General features: G+C 34.7%; 1 protein-coding gene across 9 annotated transcripts in view; it reads right to left on the reverse strand.

Moving 5' to 3' along the window:
* The window catches only part of MICU3 (mitochondrial calcium uptake family member 3), a 54,161-nt gene that overhangs the window by 14,514 nt on the left and 13,890 nt on the right, over positions 1–25,757 (reverse strand). For 3 of the 9 annotated variants that reach the window (XM_082052048.1, XM_082052043.1, XM_082052045.1), the window contains exons 3-11: positions 23,037–23,068; positions 22,106–22,184; positions 19,122–19,169; positions 17,652–17,734; positions 13,491–13,562; positions 12,115–12,153; positions 8,379–8,474; positions 3,215–3,312; positions 1,259–1,430 (exon numbers count right to left, since the gene is read on the reverse strand). In XM_082052048.1, the coding sequence (XP_081908174.1) occupies positions 1,259–1,430; positions 3,215–3,312; positions 8,379–8,474; positions 12,115–12,153; positions 13,491–13,562; positions 17,652–17,734; positions 19,122–19,169; positions 22,106–22,184; positions 23,037–23,068 (719 nt within the window). The remainder of the gene's footprint in view (positions 1–1,258; positions 1,431–3,214; positions 3,313–8,378; positions 8,475–12,114; positions 12,154–13,490; positions 13,563–17,651; positions 17,735–19,121; positions 19,170–22,105; positions 22,185–23,036; positions 23,069–25,757) is intronic. The other 6 variants (XM_082052044.1, XM_082052046.1, XM_082052050.1 and 3 more) reach the window with 3 other exon arrangements.

Raw genomic sequence — 25,757 nt, forward strand, 5'->3', positions numbered from 1 at the left:
AAAAAAGCTTGCTACCATTTCTGTTGCACTGTCTTGGAATATTGCAAACTGTACAGACCTTTCAGAGTAGACAGAACTGAGCCCTTCAGCAGCTAGATCAGGAGCTCAGAAAGGGTCAGTGAGCAGGAACTCCGATCCCAATCTTGTCACTTCATCTTACACCTGATCTGGTGCAAAGCAGACAGCCCTGCTTTCCCTTTCTACTTCCCAGCTATATTTATCTCTCAGTGGACCTAACTGCTGTACAACCACAGGAAGAATCAGATAACTCAGATATTTGAACAGATTGTTGGTGTGTGTTTCTATCAGGTCAGCTGACTGATCTCAATCTGTAGACTGAAATTACAAGATAACTTCAGTAATAATAATAACAATAGTAATAACACCACCACCACCACCACAAACAACCAACCCTCCCTCCCCGCAACATAATAAAACAAAACCCAACCAAACAAAAACCCCTCTGAGCCAGTTTATTACTTTTCTTCACAAGTTCTGCTGTCAATGCTATCAAAATACATAGCTATTGAAAGAGTTAGATTTCCAGGACAGATTAATCTGATCTCCTTATGTGAACACGAATGGAAGAAGTATATCCAAAGCATCCATTATTTGAAGAGCTACATTTAACCTTACCCAATTGATTACCACTGATGCATAGTTGCCACTACATTTCTCTGATTCACTTCTGGCAAAACATTTGTTGTTAAACAAATGAAGAACTATCTACCTTTTCACATTTACTGTCTTTCTTATCTTTTCTATCTCTTCAGCCATTAATAAGAACCACATAGCTATCAATAACTATATACAAGTGATCCATTATTAAGACTATAAAACAAGAAGACAACGGGTATCAATGTTTTTTCTGAAGAGGTGCTATCCCAGTGGCAGTGCAAAAGAGAAGAAAAAAGAAGATTTTTTTAATGACTCATTGCTACAAAATTGTACATTTTCAATTCATATGGTTCTTGCAGTTTAAACTGAATTTTAATGTAATATAAAGCTTTGTTATTTAAACTTCAAAAATATTACTAGCTAAATCCTATGAAACATAATCCTATGCTATTTATTCCTCTACCTTTTATTCAGCAAGTAATCTGAAAAACATGAGACACGCATCTTATGATCAGAGTAAAATCCTAGTGCTAATTAATTCAGTAATAGAATCCCGTTCAGCCCAACAAGGCTATGTTTTCATCTTGGTGACACTAGGATTGGATGCTGTGGCCCACTGCTGTCCCAGCTAAACAATTACCTTTTCCTCAGGAATCCTGCAGCGCATGTTTTCCAGGTAACTGGATGTATTTTCCACATTTGTATACCTCAGAAGAATATGGGCAAAGTCCTCCTCACTGATGGTGTTCATCCCATTAGAGTAGGAGAGGAATTCTATCTCTAAAACCTCAGTTTGTAGGTTATCCATAAATCTAAAGCACAAACATAAATATGAAGAAATAATAATACTTCATTTTTCTATTAATGTCGTTACAAGATTCATAGAATAAAAAGCCAAATAGCATTATGCAAGTTACTTATCTTTTCATAGCACTAATGGTAAATCAGGCAAATCCCTTATCTGTGTAGACATATTTTCTAACCTATATAACAATCTTAACTCAAAGATGAAGTGTTTTAGCAGTGATTAAAATAACTTAATACATTTCTAATTTAATTCTAGTTTGTGTCTGCTTATTTTCTTCTTCAGTGGGTCACTGATCTTTATTTTTATATGCTAGACTGAAAATTCCATCATGGTACTAAATGAATTCCCCAAATTTATTCCCCATATAGCCGCTTACAGATTGTGATTAAACCTTACCTTTCTCTTCTTAACAAGCTAAATATGATGAACTCTTGCAGCCTTTTGATCTAAACTTTTTTTTTTTAATACTTCACTATTCTTATGATATTTCTATAAATGTTTCCCAACTTAAGAACATATTTAGTATAATCTGGACAGCAAAACTGGATAAAGTATACAACCAGCTACATATAAAAAGGAAACACAACTTCCCTGATTCTTCTTGATGTCCTAGTTATACAACCAAGGATGAAATTAGCTCTCTGGTCACAGTACTGCACTGGGAGTTCATGTTCATCTCATTGTCAACCACAACCTGTTACAGGTTCCCATGAGTTCCCATCCTTTAGACACCACCCGTAACACTCCTTCCTAAGATACAACTTGACTTCTAAGAACTATAAGGAGCTCAAATCAAAAGGATGCATAGACAAAAGTATAAGTTCAAGGTAAACATACAACAGTATTTTCCTCACCAATCATAGGTTAATGTGGTTTTTAGCTGGTAAAGTGCTAAATAAAATATGATGGATCCCTCTTTCATGAATGTGTACTAGGTTTTGATCTCTTTAGTACACACAACATCTTATGACAACTGATGGACATTTTAACTAGAAGCCTTCTGAAAAAGTACCTTCTTTTCTGCCTCTTGTTCTGAACTCACACCATGATTTCACTTGAAGACATGGTTTTTATGCTATGTGAAATACTTTTAATGACATACACAATTTTAAGGCAAAATATTTTGCAAACATCTGATTGATTAGAATGCACAGATAAGCGATAATTATAATGATAACAGGTACTGGGAGTATTTTCTGAGGAAACAATATCCAAGCACTGTATCTCTTTCAATCACACAAAACAATACAGTTTTATGGCTCTGTTTTTATGGCACTCTCCCTGTATTTTTAAATTCTGTTTTAACTGGCCTAATAATTAAGCAAATAGCTTCTTCCACCGTGTTTTCACTTTTTCCCAGAAGCAGCTTGTTCCTAGGTGCCTACATGATATCTTCAGAAAAATCTTTACATTTAAATATGTCCCTAAGAGCAGAGACGCACACATATTTGCTTTAAAGCACTGACAAACAGGGGAAAAAACAGAAATAATTCAAAACAATGAAAAAAATCCTTTATACCAATAAGAACAGGATTGGGGCATAACCTCTCCAAATCAACTACACACAAGTGCTAACAAAATTTGCAAATGCAGCAGCATCGGTAAAGGACTTTTTATTGTTGGTCCCCTTACTGTTTTATTTTGCTCGTTGTATATATAACACACACAAAGGGAACATACATTTTGTACACATGTCTGCATAAATGATGTGTATAGTAATAAAATATACATTAATTAGAACAAACATGCAACTACATTTTACAAGGAAACAATGAAGTTGCGACTCACCTATAAAAATCCTCAAAGTTCAATTCAGCTTTTCCTTTTTTGCCGAAAAAGTGTACAAGCAGTGTGGTATCTGACAGTGAACTTGAAAGATCATCCCGCTTAAATATTAGAATAAAAAAAATAAAGGCCGTGATTGGATCAGTTACAGAAGTATAATCTGAGAATGCCTGTCATCACAATAGACCCTTCTATTAAAAGAGTTTATGTTCACATAACATTAAAAATATTTTAGCATTAAAATCCATTAAATTAATTTAGGCATGCAATTTTCACACAAAATAGCATTAGGCTGTTAATTGCATTTAGTAGAAAATGCTTAAATCAACAGTTTAATTTAATGGAAGCTGCAATGAAGGGGGGGGAAAGCATGAAAAATAAAACCAGAAACTCTTGATAAAAAAATAGTTCTAGTCAGTTGAGATAAAACACAAAAATAACTCCCTTTGTACACTATCTCCTTTCCTTTCTACTAAGCAACTACAAAGAAATTAAAGGAAGTTACTTCCTATGTTCTTATTTTATATTTCAAAATTAAGTATGGGATTGTATTCCAAAATCACTCAGATCAGTCAGGTGTACTTTATATGATACTTTTCTGTAAGTAGCAGATGACTAAATTTTACTGCCCAAAGACATTTAAAACAACAGAACTGTAAGAAATTTTGAAATAAATAATATTTTGACTCATTCTCTTAAGAATGTTCCTCATCTACCGAGTATGTGGTCTCTGCATCAGACAGAAATCTTTGAACATGTACGAGTACTTTTTCTTTAAGGAATATCAGTTTTGAAGGCACAGAATTAGAGTAGTAAAACCAACTAATTTTGACCATTTGGAATAGCAAGAGTTGCAAATAGGAAGACATGCATATAAACAGAAGTAACTATCATCAGTATATAGTGATTGCGCAATATTCCACTTTTTTCAAACATGTTAATTATCCTTAACTGTCGTATATGTGCATTGATTTTACCTCTTTTACAAAGAAACTCTTGGTATACTGAAGAGCTAGAAGAATAATTCAGTAACATAAGGCTCTTAAATAAGCCATAGTATTCCACCATGGCAATGTCCTTCTGGCATTAATGAGCACCTGCCAACATTTGAAATACAAAAAGTAATACATATAGTCTCCTTGCTGCACCTGCCTAGGAAGAACCTTGTGCCCAAGCTCTCATTTTTCTTACAAAGACAAGATCTTATGAAAAGCAAAGATTGGGAGCCAGTAGTCTCTGGTATTCCTAGGCAAGCCACCCCCTATCAGCACCACCGTGCTGTTGTGAAAGTGTGTTTGCCAACTCTACTGTTAAAGTACAAAACAGAACGGACAGTACAGACACCTAGTAAGTATTTGGGAGATGTAACAGTGCTAAGTTTATCATCATAATGTTAGATCTCAAACCTATGAGATTTACTGTAAGTATAGAAAACTGTTTATACAGGTCTATAAAGATCTACATATACAAACCTGCAAGCTGTACTCAGAGTCCTTTAAATCTGACTTTATTTCATAACTGAAGAGGCCACAAATTTATAACAGGTGGAGAAAGTCTCAATCAAGAAACTAGGAAGAAATTTCGAACAGTATGCAGTAGTTTGACATCATGTACCATGAAAAACCATTTCATATCTACATTCTCTGAAATATACCATATTAATTTCAAATTTACATACTGATTTGTAAAAATGTAAAATGCATATGTATTTATGTATCAACAAGGAAAAACTTGAGGCAATGACAACACAAATCCTTTCCTTTCAACATCCAAGAGCTAAAGAAATGGGAGAGACTTTTCTGTACTTCAGTATAATCAGTTTAAGATTCTCAAGATTGTATTTCATATATTCTAGCTTCCTCTTTATCCTCATTATCTTCTCCAGGGAGAAATAAGATGACATAGTGTACATATTGGTAGAGAGATATTTCATGTCCTTCAATTGAGACAGCTCAGCGCTTCAAGTGAGCAAACTATTTAAGAAAAGTAATCACTATTTGTCTTTGAATATTGTTATCCTCCACTACAGGACAGAATATACTGAAATGCAGATACCCTGATTTCTTCTGTCTTTTAAGCAATAAATCCCTAAGCACATTCAAACAATCTCCCTCAAGTACACTGAAAAGATATCAGATGTTAAATTACAGCCTTTCATCTTGCAAAAACATTCCAAAGCCTTAGACCCAGGTTGCATTCACCAATACCTAAAGAACCATTTCAAAAAAATACAATCTGTAAGTCTTCACAATTCCCACTTGGTCATTCTCACTAAATGAAAAAAAACCTGCACCCCAGAAATTCAACCCAGTATGCTTTTCCACAGAACTGCAGGCAACTGAAAACTATTCCTGTGCTCCTTCTGGTTTGCGAGCATTATATAAATTTTCTCTCTTAAGAGGTAATGGTAAAAGCAAGTCTTAATAATTTCAAACTATTATTTATTGTTCATAATAAAATGAAATCTGTATTTTTGATCAGTGAAAATGCAATGACCACACCTGTTTCCATATATAAAAATACGAGACTCTATTTTGCTCTATTTTGATATAATATATTTTAGAATTCTTCTAAATGAGAATAAAAACCTGCCTCACTTCTCTTTACCTTTACACTAAGTGCAATACAAATACAGGTACAGAGACAAACAGGAGATGAATGTTTCAGTCACATTAGTGGCTTGCTGCATAATGGCAACACCTTGTCCTCTCTATCTCCCAATGTGAACAGCAGGAAATTTTTCTTTTTTTTTTTTTTTTTTACATTCTGCAAAATTCATTTGAGGCTTTTGATTAAAGAGGGTCAACTAAAAGGAAGTCAAACTCATGAGCAATGGTCCACTTGTAGCAACATTATTCTGCGAATGAAGTATGCATATTATGTTTTGAGTTCCTAAGAGCTTTCTTACTGTAAGTCCTTGATTTTTCAATAGTGATAACAACCATACTGATTTCCAGTTTCATTTAGTAATTTAAAAATAAACGCACAAACTGAACTCAGTGATAAGTGGCATATTCCAACAGGATGGTGTAGTTGCTTTAAATCAGGAATGCCAGAAACAATCTTGTGAACTGTCCTACAAAGAAACTGGATGTGACAAATAACTTCTGCCCCCTGCAAAGAGACCTTATAGGTTGATTCTTGTAACAACGAACCTTATTTACACTTCTTTTCAACTTACACAAGGCCTTCTCAAAAGGCTGTGAAACAACACAGACTCCAATGTCACCTAGCTTTATGCCACTTTCTTAGTAGAGATGCCTATAACATCACTCAGATGTTAAAGTACCTGGGGGAGATAAGAATATGGATGAAAGCCAGCTGGCTCAAACTTGAACCAAGCAAGACAAAGATGATTATGGTGAGAAGTGGGAAATTCTCAGTGAAGCAAATGAAGGACATACTTTTTTTTTTTTTCATAAAATGAATTAAAAGTGAGCAGAGAGACTTTTTATACATTTTATGGACAATTTAAATTGATGTTTAATTTAACTGCTGTTCAGCTGCAAGTAGATTGTAGTTACAGATACTAGCCTGAGGCATCAGATGTAAAAAACCTCTCTCTTCAAATTAAAGTTGAGTAGAGATCACCAAACTTAAGTCCATCTATACTTGGGACTACTAACTGTGGATTAAGATGACAGTTAATTCAGAAAACTCGGTGCCTCAAGCTCCTTAAATAGTCAATGAAAAGAGCAGCCCTCTCTCCCCTCTGTGTCTCCCTTAGCTGACTAGACAGGAACACTGATGTTCTGGGCCTTCAAATTTGGTGGAATAAATAAGGACAAACAATGGGACTCACAGTTCAGGACCTCATCAATTTAAAAGCAAAGAAAAAAGGCTTGGTATACTGCTTTATTGCTGGATTACTGTTAACATATTATTACTGTGAATATTGATAGAAAGATTAGTCTAAAACTCAGGTCTGTAACACTGCATTTTCTTCTGTTCAGAGGCAAATGAACTCAAGCTGAGAGAGGTACAGAGAGACCTAGCTGATACCTGGGAAATGTAGGTTCTACCCTAAAAGAAAAGTCTAAGACCTTTCTTTGCTTAGCCTATGCTAATTAAAACTGTGGGCTATGATTGCATTTTTAAACACAACCATGAGTAAGAAGTTTAAGACTAAAGAGAAAAAGCCCTGTGAAAATTAAGGGGCAACAGACTGGTACAAAGGGACTATAAGTAAATTCAGCCTGGAAAGTCCATCCAAGTCCTCAGGTTATTCAATGGCTTCTGCAGAGGAACAGCAGGGACAAAACACTAATTACTTTTAATATGGAGCACACATTGCTTATGAAGCAATGAAAAGGATTGTTTTACCCTGGAGGTATGTTTCAGTTCCATGTTCTTTTCTCATTATGATCCTGTTTATGAAGCACGGGACTTGAGACCAGAGTCAATGGGGAGCTGCTCTATGTCCTTTAATGCCGCAACCAGCAGAGCAATCACCCTCAATGCAGGGGGCACAGAAAAGCCTGAATTATTTAGTTTTCTAATGCTCTCAAATGATCAGTACAAATAAATGTCTTACTCAATTGTCTCAAAACGTATCACAAAACAAGAATCTGATCAGAAGTCAAAGAACTATGGAAATTAATTTGACAGCACAGTGATACTGCTAATCCTCAATAATGATCATGTAATATCCACAGGCTGTTTTGGTTACCTTAAAACATTTTTGGTACAGTTGAACAATTAAAACAATCTTTGCATGATACAGTTTTTGTGAAGATCAGCTATGATAACATACAGAAAAAGCACAATAAGGACCTAAACATTAAAATCTTAAAGGGTTGCAACTCTCATTGAAGTTGTCACATCACTGGACCAAGTTGAAATGACAGAGTTTTCCTGAATTACTTCTCTAACTGTGAAATATTGTCACTACTAGTGTCAGAAAATGCTTTTATTATAAGAACTGAAGAGGGCTTGATCTTCCAACTCTTTGAAAAGGTAACTTTGCTTTTACTCAGAAACGACAACTTTGAATTATTGCACTGTGTGGAACCAAATCCATTTCATCTCAGAACTTTCAGGCTTAAAAAAAAAAAAAAAAAAAAAAAAAAAAGAAAGAAGAAAAGTACATAAAATAGGAAAACAATCAGAAAAGAAACAAATGAAATAGCAGTCTGTTTATGGACCAGAGACAGAGGTTGTCTTATACCTCCGCAAGGTCCGAAAAGAGTGCTTGGCTTGTGCTACGTCTCAAAGTGTCCCAATAGCTTCTGGGGACAAGGTCGTCTCCTTCTGTTTTAAGAACCTGCAGAAGTTTCAAGAAGCACAATCGTTTGAAAACCAAAGAACAATAAAACAGCTACTTACAGACTTTAACATATTTTCCAACTGATCTTCAAAAGCATGGCTTGATTCTTTTCCTTCTACACAGAGAAATTTCTACCCAGTTACACAATACTTTGTAAATCAAAGGAACACTAGTATTTTACAGCTATTTGCTTATTGCTCATACTTGGCTGTGCCAAAAGTATTGCCAGATTCCACCTTCCCAAACAAAACAGAGAAAATATTTATTAAAAGTACATGTGAAAATGTCTTCTGAACTCAGTATTTTGCTGTTGTTTTTCCCAATGACTCTTTTTTGCCATACAGTATTGATTTGTAATCTTATGATATGAAATTTGTTTCCCTGTTGGTCAAAATAAAAATGCTACCATCTAATTCATTATGAAAAATCAATTTCATCCAATAATCAGGATGCCATCCTTGCAACAGTAAAGAAAAGCAAAACCCAAGCCTAATAAGCCCAACTTCAACTGCAACATACTTATCAAGAGAACACTATGCACATCTGATGATCAAACTTACCTTGTTTAAACAAAAAATCAGTGTTTAATTTCACCAAGGAAAAAATACTTACCTTTTTACTCTGAGATGCTTCATATTTGGAAGCCTGAAAAATCCTCTCTTATTAAAATAGGCTTCCCTTTATCTTGCAATTAGTCTTGGAAGATCTACCTAATTATTTGTTTTCTCCCCCAAAGAATCTAGGGCAGGTGATCCTATATACAGCAGAAGTCCATCTGAACTTGGCTAAGGTTATTGCAACCGAATGAATTTTCCCCTTTCTCTCCATAAGTCTATGTAAATTAGGTCTTCTGCTTTCAGGGCTTCCCGCTCACATCCATCTGGGCACGCAAGACAGAGACAGAATTTTAGTCTTCTAACTACAAACGAAAACCACTGGTTACTGAGTCAACTGTTCTCTTATACGATTTACAATGATGTGACTGCTGTATGATGTGTAAAGCCACAATGTTATCATAAAGGTTTATTGTCTCTATATATTCCACATTATGTCAATCATGGAAATAGAAAGTTAATTCTTCAAACAGCAAAATGTAGTATGATTTCTGTGTTTCCATTTTCCTTCAATGTTCTTTAGCACAGTATCTCCTTGGGTAACAGGTCTTCAATGTACTTGCAGTACATCCAGCAGTGACACACAGTGCAGATATTATGTAAGGGCTCTTACCAATGTAATGAGGCTCAGTGTTTACGGATCCATCTTGTATTAATTTGCTTCAGCTATATTTTACATATTTATAAAAATGCTTCTGTACATGAATTATTATATAAATTTACATTGTATACAAATAATGTCCTTAGTCCAACAGAAACAGTATTTCTGCCGTAAGTCAATATCTAATTTGGAAAAAACTATAAAAAATGCATTAAGATATTGAATATGAAGTGTCTGGCTTCAGAACACCACAACATATTTGCTGGAAGTATGCTAAACAATAGAAATTTTTTTCCAACCTGTGTACTGCTTCTGCAAGTTCTATTCTGTATTTTCTCCACTGAGCAATTCAACTCAGCTATTTCGGTAAATCGTCATCAAAGAAACACGAAAACTACCAGGAATTATATCTATGCTTTATGTATATTATACTTTCATTTCCTTTTTGAAAAATTCTGGTTTTATCTTTCTCATATTTTGGAGTAACAGTGCCTACATTGTGGCCACAATATTCTCAGATATCTAACTCCACTCAGTTCTAAATAGCTAAACTTCAGTGGGTACAGGATGAGGTCCTTAGGGCTTCAGTTTCTTTCTTACACTTATTTCTCCCTGTGGTATTTACTGGGTCATGTGTATGAACACCACCTCAATCCTTTATCCATAAAATAACTATTTCAAGTATTCACTGAATTTGTTCTCTTACTGGAGGTTTACTTTAGCCAATGGCATTAGTATTTTTGGGCATGCACACTTTATTTTCCTTACATGCATCTCATCACAATTATCATGTTCCAGTTGGCATTTGGCTAGTAAGAGCACTCATGCAATACATGCTGAAGTAGTCTTAACACAGAACTGCAGTATGCACCAGAACATGACTTGAAAGAATTAACCTGCGGAAATGAAAAGACAAAAATATTCAACCTATTTAAAACTTCACTGTATGCATCCTATGGCTTACAGACCTAGACATTTTTCAAAAAATTAGAATGGTTTTGAAAGATGAAGTGAGGAAAAGGGCCCAACACAGCACCTTGGACTATTCCAGGCATTTCAGCACTGCATCTCCTTGGCCTTGAGTATCTTCAATGACCCAGGACATCAAGGGAAGCTGAAAGGGCTCTTACAGTTCTCATTTCCATAGGAGAAATAGAAATCCAAAATATCAGTATTCTGGGGTGAGGGAATTGTTGGATACTGTGAATTCCTATACATCTGAGTCTCCTTTCCATGGAGATCTCCATTCAGGAGGGCACGAAAAGATGGTGGACACCGGGGCATCATCTTGATACAGAGTTAGGATTTGGCTGGAGTGGACCACATCTAGAAAGAGATTTTTTTCCTAAAGCTGGAAACTATTATATGAGCAGGAAAGACTAAATAGTTGGGTTTCAGTTTGAAACAGGCGGTACAGGAACATGGCAACCACTGTGCAGCACCTTACACTGCAGTAAAGCCTGATCTACAATCCATCAAAACTTACAGCCTCACATTTCCTACACTATTCTTACAACACTGCAGCATCTACACCATGTCACTGCACCTTTTCTTGCAGACTTCATTCCTGCATACTGCCCACACTGTATTTGCTAACTGCACAGAAAATAAGTCTGTGCATTCCTGTGAGTGGTACATAAAGAAACAGACTTTAAAATTGTGATTGCACTAGTTATCCAATTCTTGTACATTCCCTCCCTTGCTTTGAATATCACAATTATCATACCAAAACGAGTTTAATTCTTCTACTATAACATCACATGAAACATTTTTTTACAACAGTTTTACTCCTGCTGTGATCCAAAAATTAATCAAGTCAGGGTGAAAACATTAAAAAACCCAGATGATCTCTGTCTGGCTGATTCTTTTTCCTGCTCTTCAAAAATGTTTGAAAATAAGGTTACTGTCACCTCCATAAATACAGGTACTATTTTCTATTAAATCCTATTCTAGTTCAGCACTGAAATTTCTTACTTATTTTTTCTGTAACTGAAGCACAAGAATATAGAAGCTCTCTTCTGGTTTCTTTCAATTTGATGAGCTCTTACTTCAGATTATACATAAGGAGAAAAGACAGACCTGTCTCATATGATTCATGCAGGATGACTTCATTTACAAATGTTAATTAAAACCACGTCTATAATTTCTTAATATATACTTTGTCCTGTCCCTTAAAGATATTGTTTCCTTCATTTTACATAAATTGAGAGAGCAACCTTTCCTCCTAGTAGGCTTGCCTGTTTCAGAATGTATTCAATAGGCATGCACAAACTTTTACGCAAGTAAAGATCCATCACATTTTTACTGACTAGCAGAAGTTATTTACTTGATGAAGAAGATACATATAGTAAATTATCTTACAGCATATTATTTCACCTGACTGGTGAAGACTGCATAAATTGAAAATAATTAGAGTACATACACTGTTAGTAGAAGTATGATATCCATAAAGTTGAAGACGCTGACATACAGCAAAAACGGGCCAAGCCAAGTATCACATGTCAGAGTGAAGCCAAAAGAAAGAAAAAAAATTAAAACAACAGAATAGGTTAAGACAAGTAAATCTTTATTTTATATATATTTAAGTTTTTTGTTTGCTTGTTTATAAAATGATAGTGAAGAAAAAATGGTTTATTTTCAATTTCATTCTTTAAATTTTCAAAAGAGAAGTACAGAGTTACAGAGATTACTCTCAGGATAATTGTTCCATTTTGTATTCTTTACCTTTTCCAAAAACTCTTCTTGTGGCTCTAAGTTTCCTTTGTTCAGAATAAACAGTGTGCGAGAGATTCAACAATTGACCTATAGTTTTGAAAAGTTGAGAAGGTCTCTCTGCATCAGAAGAAAATATCCCTTCTTGTGCTCAGGGAAGGTTTAAAAAGTATTAATTCCTGAAATACAAACTTCCTGTGGTTTCAGGGACAAAGATCTGAGATCAAGCATCTGTGGTGCCAACAGGATAATGGGCACTATAAGAAGCTTTGCATATATGTCAAAATGTTTTTTATAATAAGGAATTTTTGCAATAAACATGGAAATCAAGGTGTTTTTTTCTGCAGTGGGCTTGACAGAGACTTGTCCCTGATTTTTACTTGTCCAACAGTAAAATAAGTTCCTGCTACTGCTTCCATCCTCCAGACAAACAACCACAGACTTGTCTATTTCTGACTTACCTTTCTTATGCACATAAGAAATGTAAATTTGACATTAAATGAGTATTCAATATTCCACAAAAATCTATTCATATTATATAAGCAACTAAAACATTTTGCATTGGTCATAAGCACTATTTAATAAAACAAATAATTTGAATATAAAAATCAAAGTTCACTTACAACATTAGCTATTTTTAAATTACTGTGTCAATAACAAGCATAGGGATCAGTACATGAACAGTTTCAGTTAGTTATGAGGGCAGAAGTACAGTTTGGTCTTGCCCCTGAGATCTCTCACACATATAGACGTATAACATAGACAATAACACTGCAGCATTACTATTCCCTTTTCCTTCATTTATAGATTCAAAATGGAATCAATGTTACTGTCGTAGTATGTAATACAATATTTAAACATTTTTTTTTCCTTTCTATAGATGACTTGATTTTTTTTTCAATAACTGTAATTTAGGCTAAATATTGGGTTTTTTCTTTATTTAGTTGTACATATTGTTTTAATTATATGAATATATTGTTTAAAAATAACTGAAAGTGATTAGTGGAATATATACACCCACAATTTCATCCAACATTGAAGAAAACAAAAAAACTACCAGCTGCAACCATTCTAAATTTAACTTACCAGCATTGCACGTTTTTCTTCATCTCCTCTTCTTTCTCTCTTCTCATTTTTTTTCCTGAAAATCTCTTGTAGCTAAAAGAAAACAACCCAAAACATTTTATCCTTATTTAGTTTTCAGGTTATTTCACAAGCGTAACAATGATTCATCATGAGGAACACTGCAAACAGTTTTTAAATGTAGTTCTTTATTAAAATACCAGTGTTTCAATGATGCTTTATTGTTCATACTCATGCCTTCATCTTCCTTCCGTGACCTTACCCATCACACAGAAAGGAAAAAGGAAGTATTTTTTTCACAAAGTAAGGCTAGTAATTCTATTTGAGAGCATAATAAGAACAACATTCTATTTATCTTTATATTTTAGCCAAGGCAGTCTATACAAAAAGAGGGAGTTTCAGCCTTTTCCACCACCTCCAGGCACATCCTTTCTTGTCAGGTACTAATTAGTACGTGTGTGGCTGTGTAGTCAGCTGGATCAGTCTTTTTTTTTATTGCTGGTTTCCAACCAGATTCAGTTCTTACTCTGCTGGCACAAGGGAGGGGTGGAAACACCTGGTGGGGGTAAAACATTTCCCTCCAGCAGCAACAAACTACTACTCAAGAGTAATTTATCAAGTACCCTTTTTTTTCAAGTCTGTTCAAAGAATACCTTCAGGTCTTGTAAAATACCCCTTTCACAACTTTATCTACATTAAGAGCTTTAAACATGACTTCTGAGAAAACCTCAAATACAAGATTTAAAACATACAGATTCTTGTGTGTATTTATTTTTGGAAATTATAAAGTCTCCAGAGTAAGAACTGGTGTGTACTTATCTTTTTTTAAGTATCTGTATTCTTTACGTGGTTTTATTTATAGTAATATTTATTAATATTCCTAAACTATTAGAAAGTGTCACAATGTCTACCCTTCACAGCGAGAGAGAGCGGTATTAACTATGATGCCATCAGTATCTCTACCACTGAACTTCAGCTTTTCAAAAACTGCACATGAAAATATTGTACTGCCACTTGCAGCATTTGCTGTTCTCAAAGTGGGCTGGAAAAAGAAAAAAAGCTGTGGCTGACAAATGTGTCCTATCTAGAATATGGTACTTTCAAAACCAAACATCATGGCATACAGATGGTGGTACCACAAATATGCACTGTAGCAGTCATTTCAAAGACCTGATTTTACCTATCGGAAGTTTGATAAAAACCTGATACTGTAATGACACACACACAGAGCTCCCTGGAGATCATAATGTGAAAGGTAAAGTGTGTGTGATAAATTTTGCAAGCAAATTTTCCAAATTAAATTCTAGAATACCGTATTTCAGAGAAGGCAAATAAGTAAGACAAAGGGATCATCAAACACTACTGTAGGGGTGAAATAAATGAATACAGCGTCTGGTGATTAAATAGCAAACACATCTATAAATAATGTTTTATGAACTTCCAAAATTGACTACTGTGTTCTGGAACTGCCTATAAGGCAGATTCAGACCAGAATACTCTGTGGGTCACTGTATATTTTTTTGAGTACAGGGTCAATTCACAGACCTTGGTATGTTTTTTCTATTTTTTGCAAACCTACAGGCACAAATTACTCCTACCTATGCTGACACGGAAAGAGTCACGATAGGACATCTAGCTGGATGGTCTAAAGTATTACACAGTTTGCAACCCAAAACTGCAGAAAGAAGAAAGGTAAATTAAGAGAGAGAAGTAGAAAGAAAATACCTTGTGACAAGCCATCAAGTAGGAGAGAAGAGTGGCAGTAATTGAAAAATCAAAAAAGATTGGTAAAAAGCAATGCACCCATGGGTGTATTTCCCCTGCCACAGAGGCAAAGGGAGTAGGATTCTGTTGCATTCATCATTAAAGCACTTGCTAAACTTCTGGAAATGGATCTTTTGTTCAGAAAGAGTGCTATAGGATACCAGGGAATAGAAAAGTGAATGTGAAAAGGATCTAGGAGTACTTTCATAGGAGCACTGTTTGAAATAGGATAATGAGACTGACTGCTGAAAGCAGCAAAAATAAGATCTCCTGTAACAAGGGAACACAATCCTTCTGTTCTCTGACCTCAGCCCTATGACATAAGCAAAGAGAAAAGCACAAACACCACGGAATTAATTTACAAAAAGTCTAAAGCTGTTATCAGAAAAACTGAGTATTTTTCAACACTCCCTACACATATTCTTCTGTTCAAGAATTCACGTAACATCTCTTGAAAGTCTCTTTATTTGTCAAACTGAATAGTATTCACTATACTTCCAATTTTATGATAGCTGACTTTAATCAATGAAAAAGTATTTTGCAAACACTGGATAAGAGTTCAAGTGGCACATTTACAGTCTTCTGCTTCCAGGCACACAGGAGATGCTGCACACCCAAGCAACGTCAGTACAGATGTCAAATATGTGTTCTGGGGCCAGGTCTATCATACCTGCAGCATCACCAAATCAACTTTTATTTTCATATTTACTTTTACTTACACAGACACTATCTATCTGTGTTACCTATCTATTTTTGTCTATGTCCCTTCAGATCTAACATTCTGTCTTAGGGGTTTTGCTGTAATTTTTGAGGCGGTCACTGACACGCTGATCAGGCAGCCTAAGGGTCTGGTTTAATCTATACAAATTTGTTAAATACAACAAAAAGTGGAGAACAGTATATCTAATGTTTGAAATTTCTCCTTCTGTCCACCAAGTTTGGTCACAGGAAGAGACTAAGGAGGAGAAATTTTTATCAGGGACCATGAAACAGAGCAAATAAGAAGCAGGACATGAAGAAGACTATAAAAGCACAATAGAATTAAAGGTGCAATATCCATCGTTAAATGTTGTCTTTCTTTCCTGCTTTATATCCTTATTTGATTTCATTTTCAGCATCAATTTCTGCAAGACAAAGCCTCCTGCTTCAATCTCCTCTCATTTAGCTGTTCTAATGGAAGCCTTATTTTCAAACAAACAAACAAACAACACAAAACAAACCCAACTTGTCAGTCTATTCCACCACATTCTGTTTTATGGAATTATTAAAGACTTATTTGGTTCAAAACTGTGTCAGGAGAGGTCTAGACTGGACATTAGGACCGGACATTCTTCAAAGCGAGGGTGGTGAAACACTGGATCAGGCTTCCTAGAGAGGTGGTTGATGCTTCAAGCCTGTCAGTGTTTAAGAGTCATCTGGACAATGCCCTTAAGAACATGTTTTAACTTTTGGTCAGCTCTGAAGTGGCCAGGCAGTTGGACTAGATGATCACTGTAAGTCCCTTTCAACTGAAATATTCTATTCTATTCTATTCTATTCTATTCTATTCTATTCTATTCTATTCTATTCTATTCTATTCTATTCTATTCTATTCTATTCTATTCTATTCTATTCTATTCTATTCTATTCTATTCTATTCTATTCTATTCTATTGTTTTTTTCTTCTTCTTCTGTTTTTCCTTTGGCCAATTAATCCAATGTTTGCTGGCTTTTTCCTTCCACTAGACGAGATGGGTAGTAGGAATTAGCAAATGTAAGAATGTGTCCATTTAATATTAGAATAGAAAAAAGTATTAGCATGTCATAGTTTGGAAGTGGTGAGAGCTTCCAAAATAAATGAGCCCTGTTCTGTTTAAGTTATGCCACCAGAAGGTCCTTCCAGATCTCACATCTTCCTCACTTGGTTGTACTTCACTTCCTCGAAAAGGAGAATTCAGGGAAGTGCAGTGTGTTGAGGACACTTCCTTGTCCGAAACAGATGACAGTGTTACATTATGTTAGTCAGTATTTTCAGGTCACCTTGGACCATAAGCAGAATGAATGACACAGTGAAGTCGTCTCCCAGGAAAAGATTCTTTCCTAAGTCACTCCATCGTTATGGCAGTTAAATAATTCTGCTGACCACTGATACAGCAATATTACATTAACAGTCTAATTATCTGGGAATGTAGCAGCAATTAAAACAGTCCTGAATAAAAACTGGAGGTAAGCTTCCAAAAACATTATACACAACACACCCACGCACTGTAATAAGGAGCTACCATTTACAATTTATGTTACATTTCCTATTTACATTAAATAACGCAATTGTGATCACTGACATCATCATGAATCTCAATCCAGACAAAAAATGAATTTCAAGACTACATCAAAATATTCAAAGACTGAAAATATACATACCACTAGGAATTCCTTTTTGTCCACCATCTCATTGCCATCAGTATCAAACATGTTGAAAGCGATTCTAAAACCTGCGTGTGGCTCTGCCAAAAAAAAACCTCCAATCAATTATTTATTTGCTTGGAAAGAAAACACGTATAAAGCTCCACAGAATTATTTGGTATCTGCTTACAAAAGCCATATCCTCAACTAATTTAAATTAGTACACTTGTACACACGATAAACGCAAATCCTAACATTTATAAAACAATATTATCCATGTTATGAAAACAGGGCATGCTCTCAAATTCATAGATCAGGGTAAATATACAGTAGAAATGGAACATGAAATATTCAAGAAAAAAAAATCTCACAAGAATGGCTAGTTAGGTAGTTAAGAGTGTTATTTCATAACTAGAATCCCTGTTATATTACAAAACACAAATTCAAGAAAATAAATTTTCTATGAAAATACAGTGTTCTAAAAGACACTTCTGAAAGTTTTCGGAAAATGTACAGGATGCAACTTCTGGTAAAAACAAAGACTCAAAATTTCCTTACACACTTTGACTCACTGAAATTTGAAATCAGGTTAGAGTTTTAAATCACTTCTGAAACATGGGGACTTTGAAATAACTTTAAGCAAAGCCTTTAGGCGACATTTTGGTGATACTCAATAATTTGCAATATGGACGAATCACAGCCAAAAGAATCCAAATCACAAAGAAATGATGGAAGAATATCCATCGATCCAGCAGTTATGGATTGTAAGGGTTCAGGGTCAAGTTCCTACTCTGATTCACAAAAAGAATCCAAATCGTGTCTGAAGAAAAACCTCATGAATCCAATATAAATGTTTTAATTACATACAAAGGAAAGACATGTAAAATTCTTCACTCCATCCCACAAAACACCTCATAAAATATCAAAACAAAGTCTCTATGAGGCTTAGTTTACACTGTAGCTATAAGTTCTTCTACTTTGTTTTTATGGTTGGTAGAAGAATAAGTATTAAAATTTGTTAGTGTCTCCTAACATAAATAAACATTTACTTTAGTTTGACAGATTTTATATTTTATAATTTTTTCATTTATGTCACCCATTATGCATTAACAGGTGAAACAAACCAGCAGTAATGTTTATCTTCTCCCTGTATTCAATATGACTTATGAACCTCAGTAAATTCAACTAGAAATTCTATAAGAATTTCAAAGAAAATAAATTTAAGCTCTTAACTGGAGTTCAGCTGAAGCTAAACTTTCTCAACAGTCAGTAAATGTTGTTCCAGACTATAAAGCCCTTAAGAAAAATAAAACACAAAAATTCCACTTGGACAGGAGAGGTTCAAATGGACTTAAGAGATGCATGATACATTTTTTTCTATATTGGTATATGCACAAGAAAAAAATGTATTGTAATGCACAGTAATGCATTCAGGGTTTAGAAATCTGTAAGGAAGTTTTGGGTGTTTCAGTCTCAAAAAATACTTACTTGTTAAAATACATAAGAGGAATAAATATTCTGTGTAAGATATCACGCCTGAAGACAAAAAAAAGAGTTATGCCATATTAGTTTCACCTTGTCTTCACATCCTAAACTTGAAAATATTAAAACTATGTATAAGGAGGAGAATTTTTGAACACGTGCATGTGACTGTATTCACTGTGGTCAATGAGTTATTTGTCTAAAATATTGATTATGGGGTGGCTTTTTTTTTTTTTGTTTGGGTTTGTTTTTCAGTATTTTAGAGAAGGAACACATTAAATACGGCAAATATTTGAATTTATTTGAATACAGTTCTTGACTTTAATAGGTGCTTTGTAAGTGCATGTCCTATATCAATTGAAAACTTAGCCTCATGTTACTTACGAGAGCACAGATTTGGGCTTTTAAGTTGTCTTTGTAAGCATATTTTCATAATCATCACCTGAAATTCATATTAAAACTTTTACTAAATGAATGTGTAAATTTAGTTAAATATTTTTAATGCCTGTTATAAAGACATTTGTATTACCTGTTCTCCATTCAAAAGATCTGTAAGGAACACGTTCTAAGCTTTTCCTCTTTAGTTAGGTGTCAAAAAGCAAACAGTGTGGAATGGCACTACCTTTTCTCGTCAGAAATGACTAACGCAAAATTTAAATTAGGACTTAAGTCAACATTCAAATAGTATGTCTGGTACCATAAGATGTAGTTCAGTTTTTCTGGCTCTGGGTTAGAGACAACATTGAGGAATGCCCATAGCAGAAATGAAGAGAAGCATCTTACAGTTCAGTAAGAAGAGAAAACAATGACTTGCTGCTCCACTAAAAGCCATTAATTCTAATGATCTTCAAGGCCGACCTAGCAAAACTGGTTCCTGATTTCTAAAAAATTGATTTTTTCTGTCCTGCAAAACCAAAATGTTAAGTCAGTCCCCAATGTTAGATTATTTCAAAGGAGTTAAAAAAAAAGTATTTAGATGCCTAAAAGTAAAGATGTTTATCAGCTGGGATTTTCAAAAGTTCCTGACTGTCTCCTTGATTTCAGTCCAAGTCAGGTGCAAAAGTTTTTCTAACAACATCTACATCTTTGGATGTTTACATATCTTTAAAAATCTGACTTAACTGAATACGTGACAAACTATGTAAATAGTGATCTGATCTTTTTTCACTGAAAAAACTCAAACATGGTTTCATCCATTTGGATTTTACAATTATTGAATACATTTAACACCAACACTTCCAACACTGCCAAAGTAAGAAACTTTGGCATTTTCTACTAATATTAACTGCACAAGAAGTTCCAAATTAATTCTGTCCTGAAATAATACTCAAGACGACTTCCCATCCTCTTGAATAGCTGAGATATGAAAATCTCAACTGTATTCCTCTTGGATACCACTGTCCAAATGCCTTCTCGAACCTTTGATCACACAATACTCCTCCGTAAGAGCCAACTGTCCTGAAAGAGCAGCACATTCAAGAGAATCCTGTCTCACTTCCTCGAAAATAAAAGCAAAAAATAACCAACAACAGAGATCACCTCAGATATTACAGAGACTGGAGTATAAAGATGATACAAAAGAAAGGCAGTTAACTGAATTGTCGCTGGAACCAAATCACATACTAGAAAGAATCACTAAATCCCTCAAACTTTACCAGCTGAAATGCTGCCCTCCTAACATCCCTTCCATTCATAGAAAAAATTTAAGTCTCTAGAATTAAGATTTTTCTACTGCCACTAAGTATTTTAAATACCACCTACTCTTTTCCTCAATTTACACATACCTATGCACTGAAGATTAGCAAATATTAAATGCAGGCATTTAAGTAACACATGCTCTGTGCTTTATTTTCTTGATTTTATACAGCAGCTTATAGAAATTAGTTTTCTAAGACTTACTTGAATCAGTTCTGACCAGCAGCTATCAAGAAACTAGACACCTCAAAGGTTCTCATTCAGTGATGTAAAACGTTCTTTAATAGCTAGTCAATAAATGTAAATACGTATTTTTGTTTGATAACACCTTCTTTGTTGTAAAGCAGAGAAAGGAAGTGCAATTGTGAAGCAGTCTATGACAAGGTATGAAGACAGCAATACAAAAGGCCTTGAAAGCTTTCTCTCCTTTTGTTTGTACTGGTATATTGTAGCTGTAGACAGACCGTTCTGGGTGATTGCTCTGAGTGTTATGGGACAGAGGCTCCGAAATCATGACTGAACAGAAAGAAAAGCTTACACCAAGATCAGAAAGAAGAGGTGGAGGTCACTCAAGGGTAAAACATAGAACTACGATTTAAGAAAAACTGGTGTAAATCTGTGTAACTTACCTGATTTAAATGAATCTATGGCAAAACATATAGACATAGGTCTTTGCCACTTGTTCCATATTAAAACGTTCACATTTTAAAGAAAATGAGTAAATGAATCTTTGATTATTCATGTAATGTACAAATATACACTAAATTAGAATGAAGGAGACCTGAATTTGATTCCCATTCCTGTCACTGGCTTACTGAACAACCTTATCAGTCATAAGACTCATCATCTGTATAAAATGAGATAACAGAATCACTGTTTGTAAAGCATGCTGAAAAGCTATGGAAGTGCTAAAGTTTATTACTAGTTCTACCAACTTATTATGCCAGTTTTGAGTCCCCTTAATTCCATCAACTTCTGTAGAATTTCACTGGCAGAAAACATGGAGTAGCATATTGTTGAATCAAGACTGACATTACGACCATCTGAACTTGAAACATTCAAACATTAGCTTAAAATACTCTGAGATACCAATTCACTCAAAGAGGCTCGCTGTAAGATGGCATGAATGAAACGCGGGAGAGACTAAAGGGAACTTTTCCATTCTGTAAAATGCAAAGCAAACACTTTTTATCTTTTTGAAGATGTGACTCAGATTAAAGTACAACATTACTTTAGGGACAATAAATTATTGCGAGTCATCATTTGGTTCAGGAAAATAAATTCTTATCCCTTACCTTTGTCATTAAGATTTCTGAAAAGTTTGGATGATCCTTTCCAAACTGGTGGTGTCTCCATAAGAATCTGATTCAGTTCCTAAAAAATATGATTTGGAAAATATAAAAGTATATATTTAAATATTCAATGAAGTACTTATCAAATTACGAGCAAATGGTAGGAAATCAAAACAAAAGACAAGGAACCGCATGCAAATCTACCAGTTAATTTAACTTCAGTCTGCCACAATGACTTTGGAAGTAATCAAGCATATATATTAATTCTGAACACAATTAATCCAACAATTACACATCTGAGCAAATCTGCATGAATACTCAGTGTTTGCAGAGTTGGAGAGAGACATGTAATATATTTATTGCTGAAATTACTCACCACTGCTCATATTCACTGAAGCCAAGGATAAGACCCCATGCATTTCAGTAAGGTTTTCATACAAGCTCCAAGCAATTCTTTGAAAACACTCAACCTGAACTAAAGCAAACTTCACCCATGAATATGGACGAGCTTTACTTAAAATACAGGGATACAGACATAGTCTTCTTGCAGTTTCACGAATGTAAGAAAAATAAAATATAAGAGGCACTTCAACTTCACAAAAGGTAGAGAGTGGCCTGAGTATTTCAGGTAGCTGTGGATACACCTGTTACACTTCTGCACTAGGGAAACTCAGTCAGATACGGGCTGAGGCTTCAGAAAGTCAGTAAATCCAACAAAACAGGCACAGCTGCTCAAGTATCTTTGAGATTCTGAGTTTCATTCAACTGACTCTGAAGTGGCAAAAATTAAGACATTAAAGTATCTTCTTTTTTTTTTTTTTTTTTTTTGGATAAGGATAAACTCCTTTCTTCTGTGACTCCAAGTTTCCATCATGTAAGGAAGTAACTGTAGCAAAATCTATGGTTGTAAGATAGCACATGAATTATTGCCCACCTGCTTTGAAAGGGATCGCCACTTTTTAGCACCTGCAACAAAAGACAAAGTTAAGAATTAACAGAATTTAGTTATGGCGATGTGGTGTCATAAAAAATAAAGTACATCTACACTCCGTGTTTTCTAAACAAGTAAGTATTTTCCCTACTTTATGCATGAGGCTAATCTTCAACCCAGTTCCAAAAATTCTGTTTATGTTATTAAAAAAAAGCCCTAGCTTAGTACATAACCAAACTCCTAACTTTAAAGAACCGATTCAGGTGTCCAGTTTTTAATCTTATTCCGCATCAGTAAGAGAAAATACTTTCCACCTCCAAAATACACCACTGAAACATCAAATGCGCATTTGTGGTACCAATATTCAGGAACAATCATTTAGCAGCAGTAGCATTACAAGGCAGATTGTAGGGAGACCTGGACTCTGGGCCCTGCTTCAGGAACTACCCATACATTTTAAAGCAAATAAAGCTTGAAACTACACTAGATACTCTTTTCAGCCATTCCTAATAACTCTGATTGATGCTTCCTTTTACAGTGTCTGTCAGGCTCAATTTAAGTAATCTTAACAGAGAAGCTGAAGAGGGTCTCCAGTTCAGAAGTGTAACTGCTCATTAACACTGAAAACTGATGATGAGTAAGACTGAACAGATGTTTTCTTCCTAGTGCCTTACATGGCAGACTCCAGAAGCAGAAAAAGATACTGGCATTTGACAACAGTTGTTCACATCCATCCAAAAATTCAAAACTTGAGGTTCATCGTCACCCTCTCACGACTAACATTTGCTTGGATTCTTTATTAAGATAAAGCACTGTGAATATCAGAATTCACAAAGGTACAAATGTATTGTGTGGTCAAATCTGTAACTTTTTGTTTGGTATACGATAGAGCAAAACACCTTGTGGTATTAGAAATCCCTTCCTCATGATGAACTCAACGCTCCACTGAATAATTGTCATGATACAGAAACTACTCACTATGGTCTTTCATAAGCTCACAGTAAGAAACTCACCGAAATTTTAGTTTTACATCTGGGTAAAGGTTAGCACTAGGACTGCCTGCAAATCCCACTCCAGCTATGGTGGAGCTCAAGCAACATCATAACATGAGCTAACAGATTTTCATGTACTTTTAAGTTTAATTTTTTTAATATCAGTTAAAGTCTTGTCTCAAAATACTACATAAAACTCAACAATACAGTCTCCTTTGCCATACAAATTGATATAAGTTTACGCCTACCATAAAAAAAAACAGGGGAATAAGTTTCCAATCAGATCATTTCCCAGTCTCATATATTATATATAGCTTTTCTTTCTAGACAAACAAGATTTATGTGTATATAGATACTTCTTAAAGCTCAGTATTAGGTTAAAGTTACTATACTTAGAATATATATATATATATTTCCTCTTCTCTTAATTGGCTTTCTAAATATATAAACCTATCTTCAGATGATAAAAAATGTATCAGGCATGACTGTTAAAAATATTTTATTTTTCCAAATAAAAGCCTGCACCATAAAGGCAGCAGGAAGTTAATTACAGGATTTTATATTTTTTATAATAACTGCCTGGATTCGAAAGTTACATTTTACAAAAGAAAATATACTCTTACCATATTACTTAGTGGTTTATCAAAAAAGGAAGTGAACACCCTCTTGACTTTTGTAGGGTTTACAAGATTTCCAAAGTAAATCAATTACAATAGACGCATTCACTCCATCACAAATCTCATTCAGGTCTAGCATTATTAGCTTTTCTATAAAGCAGACATAAAGAGCTACTATTACTACTCTTCAAAGAGCATTTTTGGTTTGCTTTTTGACAAAACTCAAGACCTTTCTAGTCTTCATCCATAAAAAACCCAGATGTATATTCTTTTTTTTCCTGCAAAATACAGATAGTCTAGTACGTCAGCGTGAATGGGTTCAATTATTTACAACTCGTAACTTCTTTGCAAAATTATGCAAAAATACAAATATGATGTTTAGCATGTACTGATTTGTTCAGAAAAATACATTCCTTAAACTTACTATCTTCAACAGAGTAAGACAGAAAATTAAGACTTGCCTAAACAAAGCTCTACTTTGACAAAGCTGCAGTACAAAGGTTAAAATTAACACAGACAGAGATCAGAAACTGGAAGTCATAATCTGCAGGTCATCTACTTCACCTATGACTTCCTACTTGTCAGCCTTCTGTCCAAATGTCCCAGACAATACAACTTCCCTTCAAATGAAGTAATCAATTTCTACTTAGCTACAGCCTTTTACATTATCCCTTAAAATGATTATCTCAGTCATGTAATCTCTGATACTAGTCTATAAAACTAAAGGACATGCAGGTTTAGTTTTGCTTTCAGTCTCAGAGATTAACTGGATGCACAGAAGGATTTTGATACAAACAAGGTTTGCCACACTGAACTCAGAAGGGTGCCTGACTGTTCAGATCCAGATCTCATCTGTTTTGGCATGAGATTAACAGAATGTCCTTGTGAGCTTAACGCTTTTTGGTTTCTTTTTTAAAATCTCAATACTTGCTGTAAGAGAGGAGGAAGCATAAATTTCACTAGCATGGAAAAAATTTAACGGCACACCATACATACAGTGTGGTCAAACCAAAGTGTGGTAAAATGGAGTTAAAACAAAATGTTTAACTGATGTCCACTATATGGCACAAATGCTTCATGACCATACGTGGTGAAACTCAATTCCACAGTAAGAA

Source organism: Streptopelia decaocto (assembly GCF_964273445.1).
Source record: "Streptopelia decaocto genome assembly, chromosome: 4".
NCBI classification, from domain to species: domain Eukaryota; kingdom Metazoa; phylum Chordata; class Aves; order Columbiformes; family Columbidae; genus Streptopelia; species Streptopelia decaocto.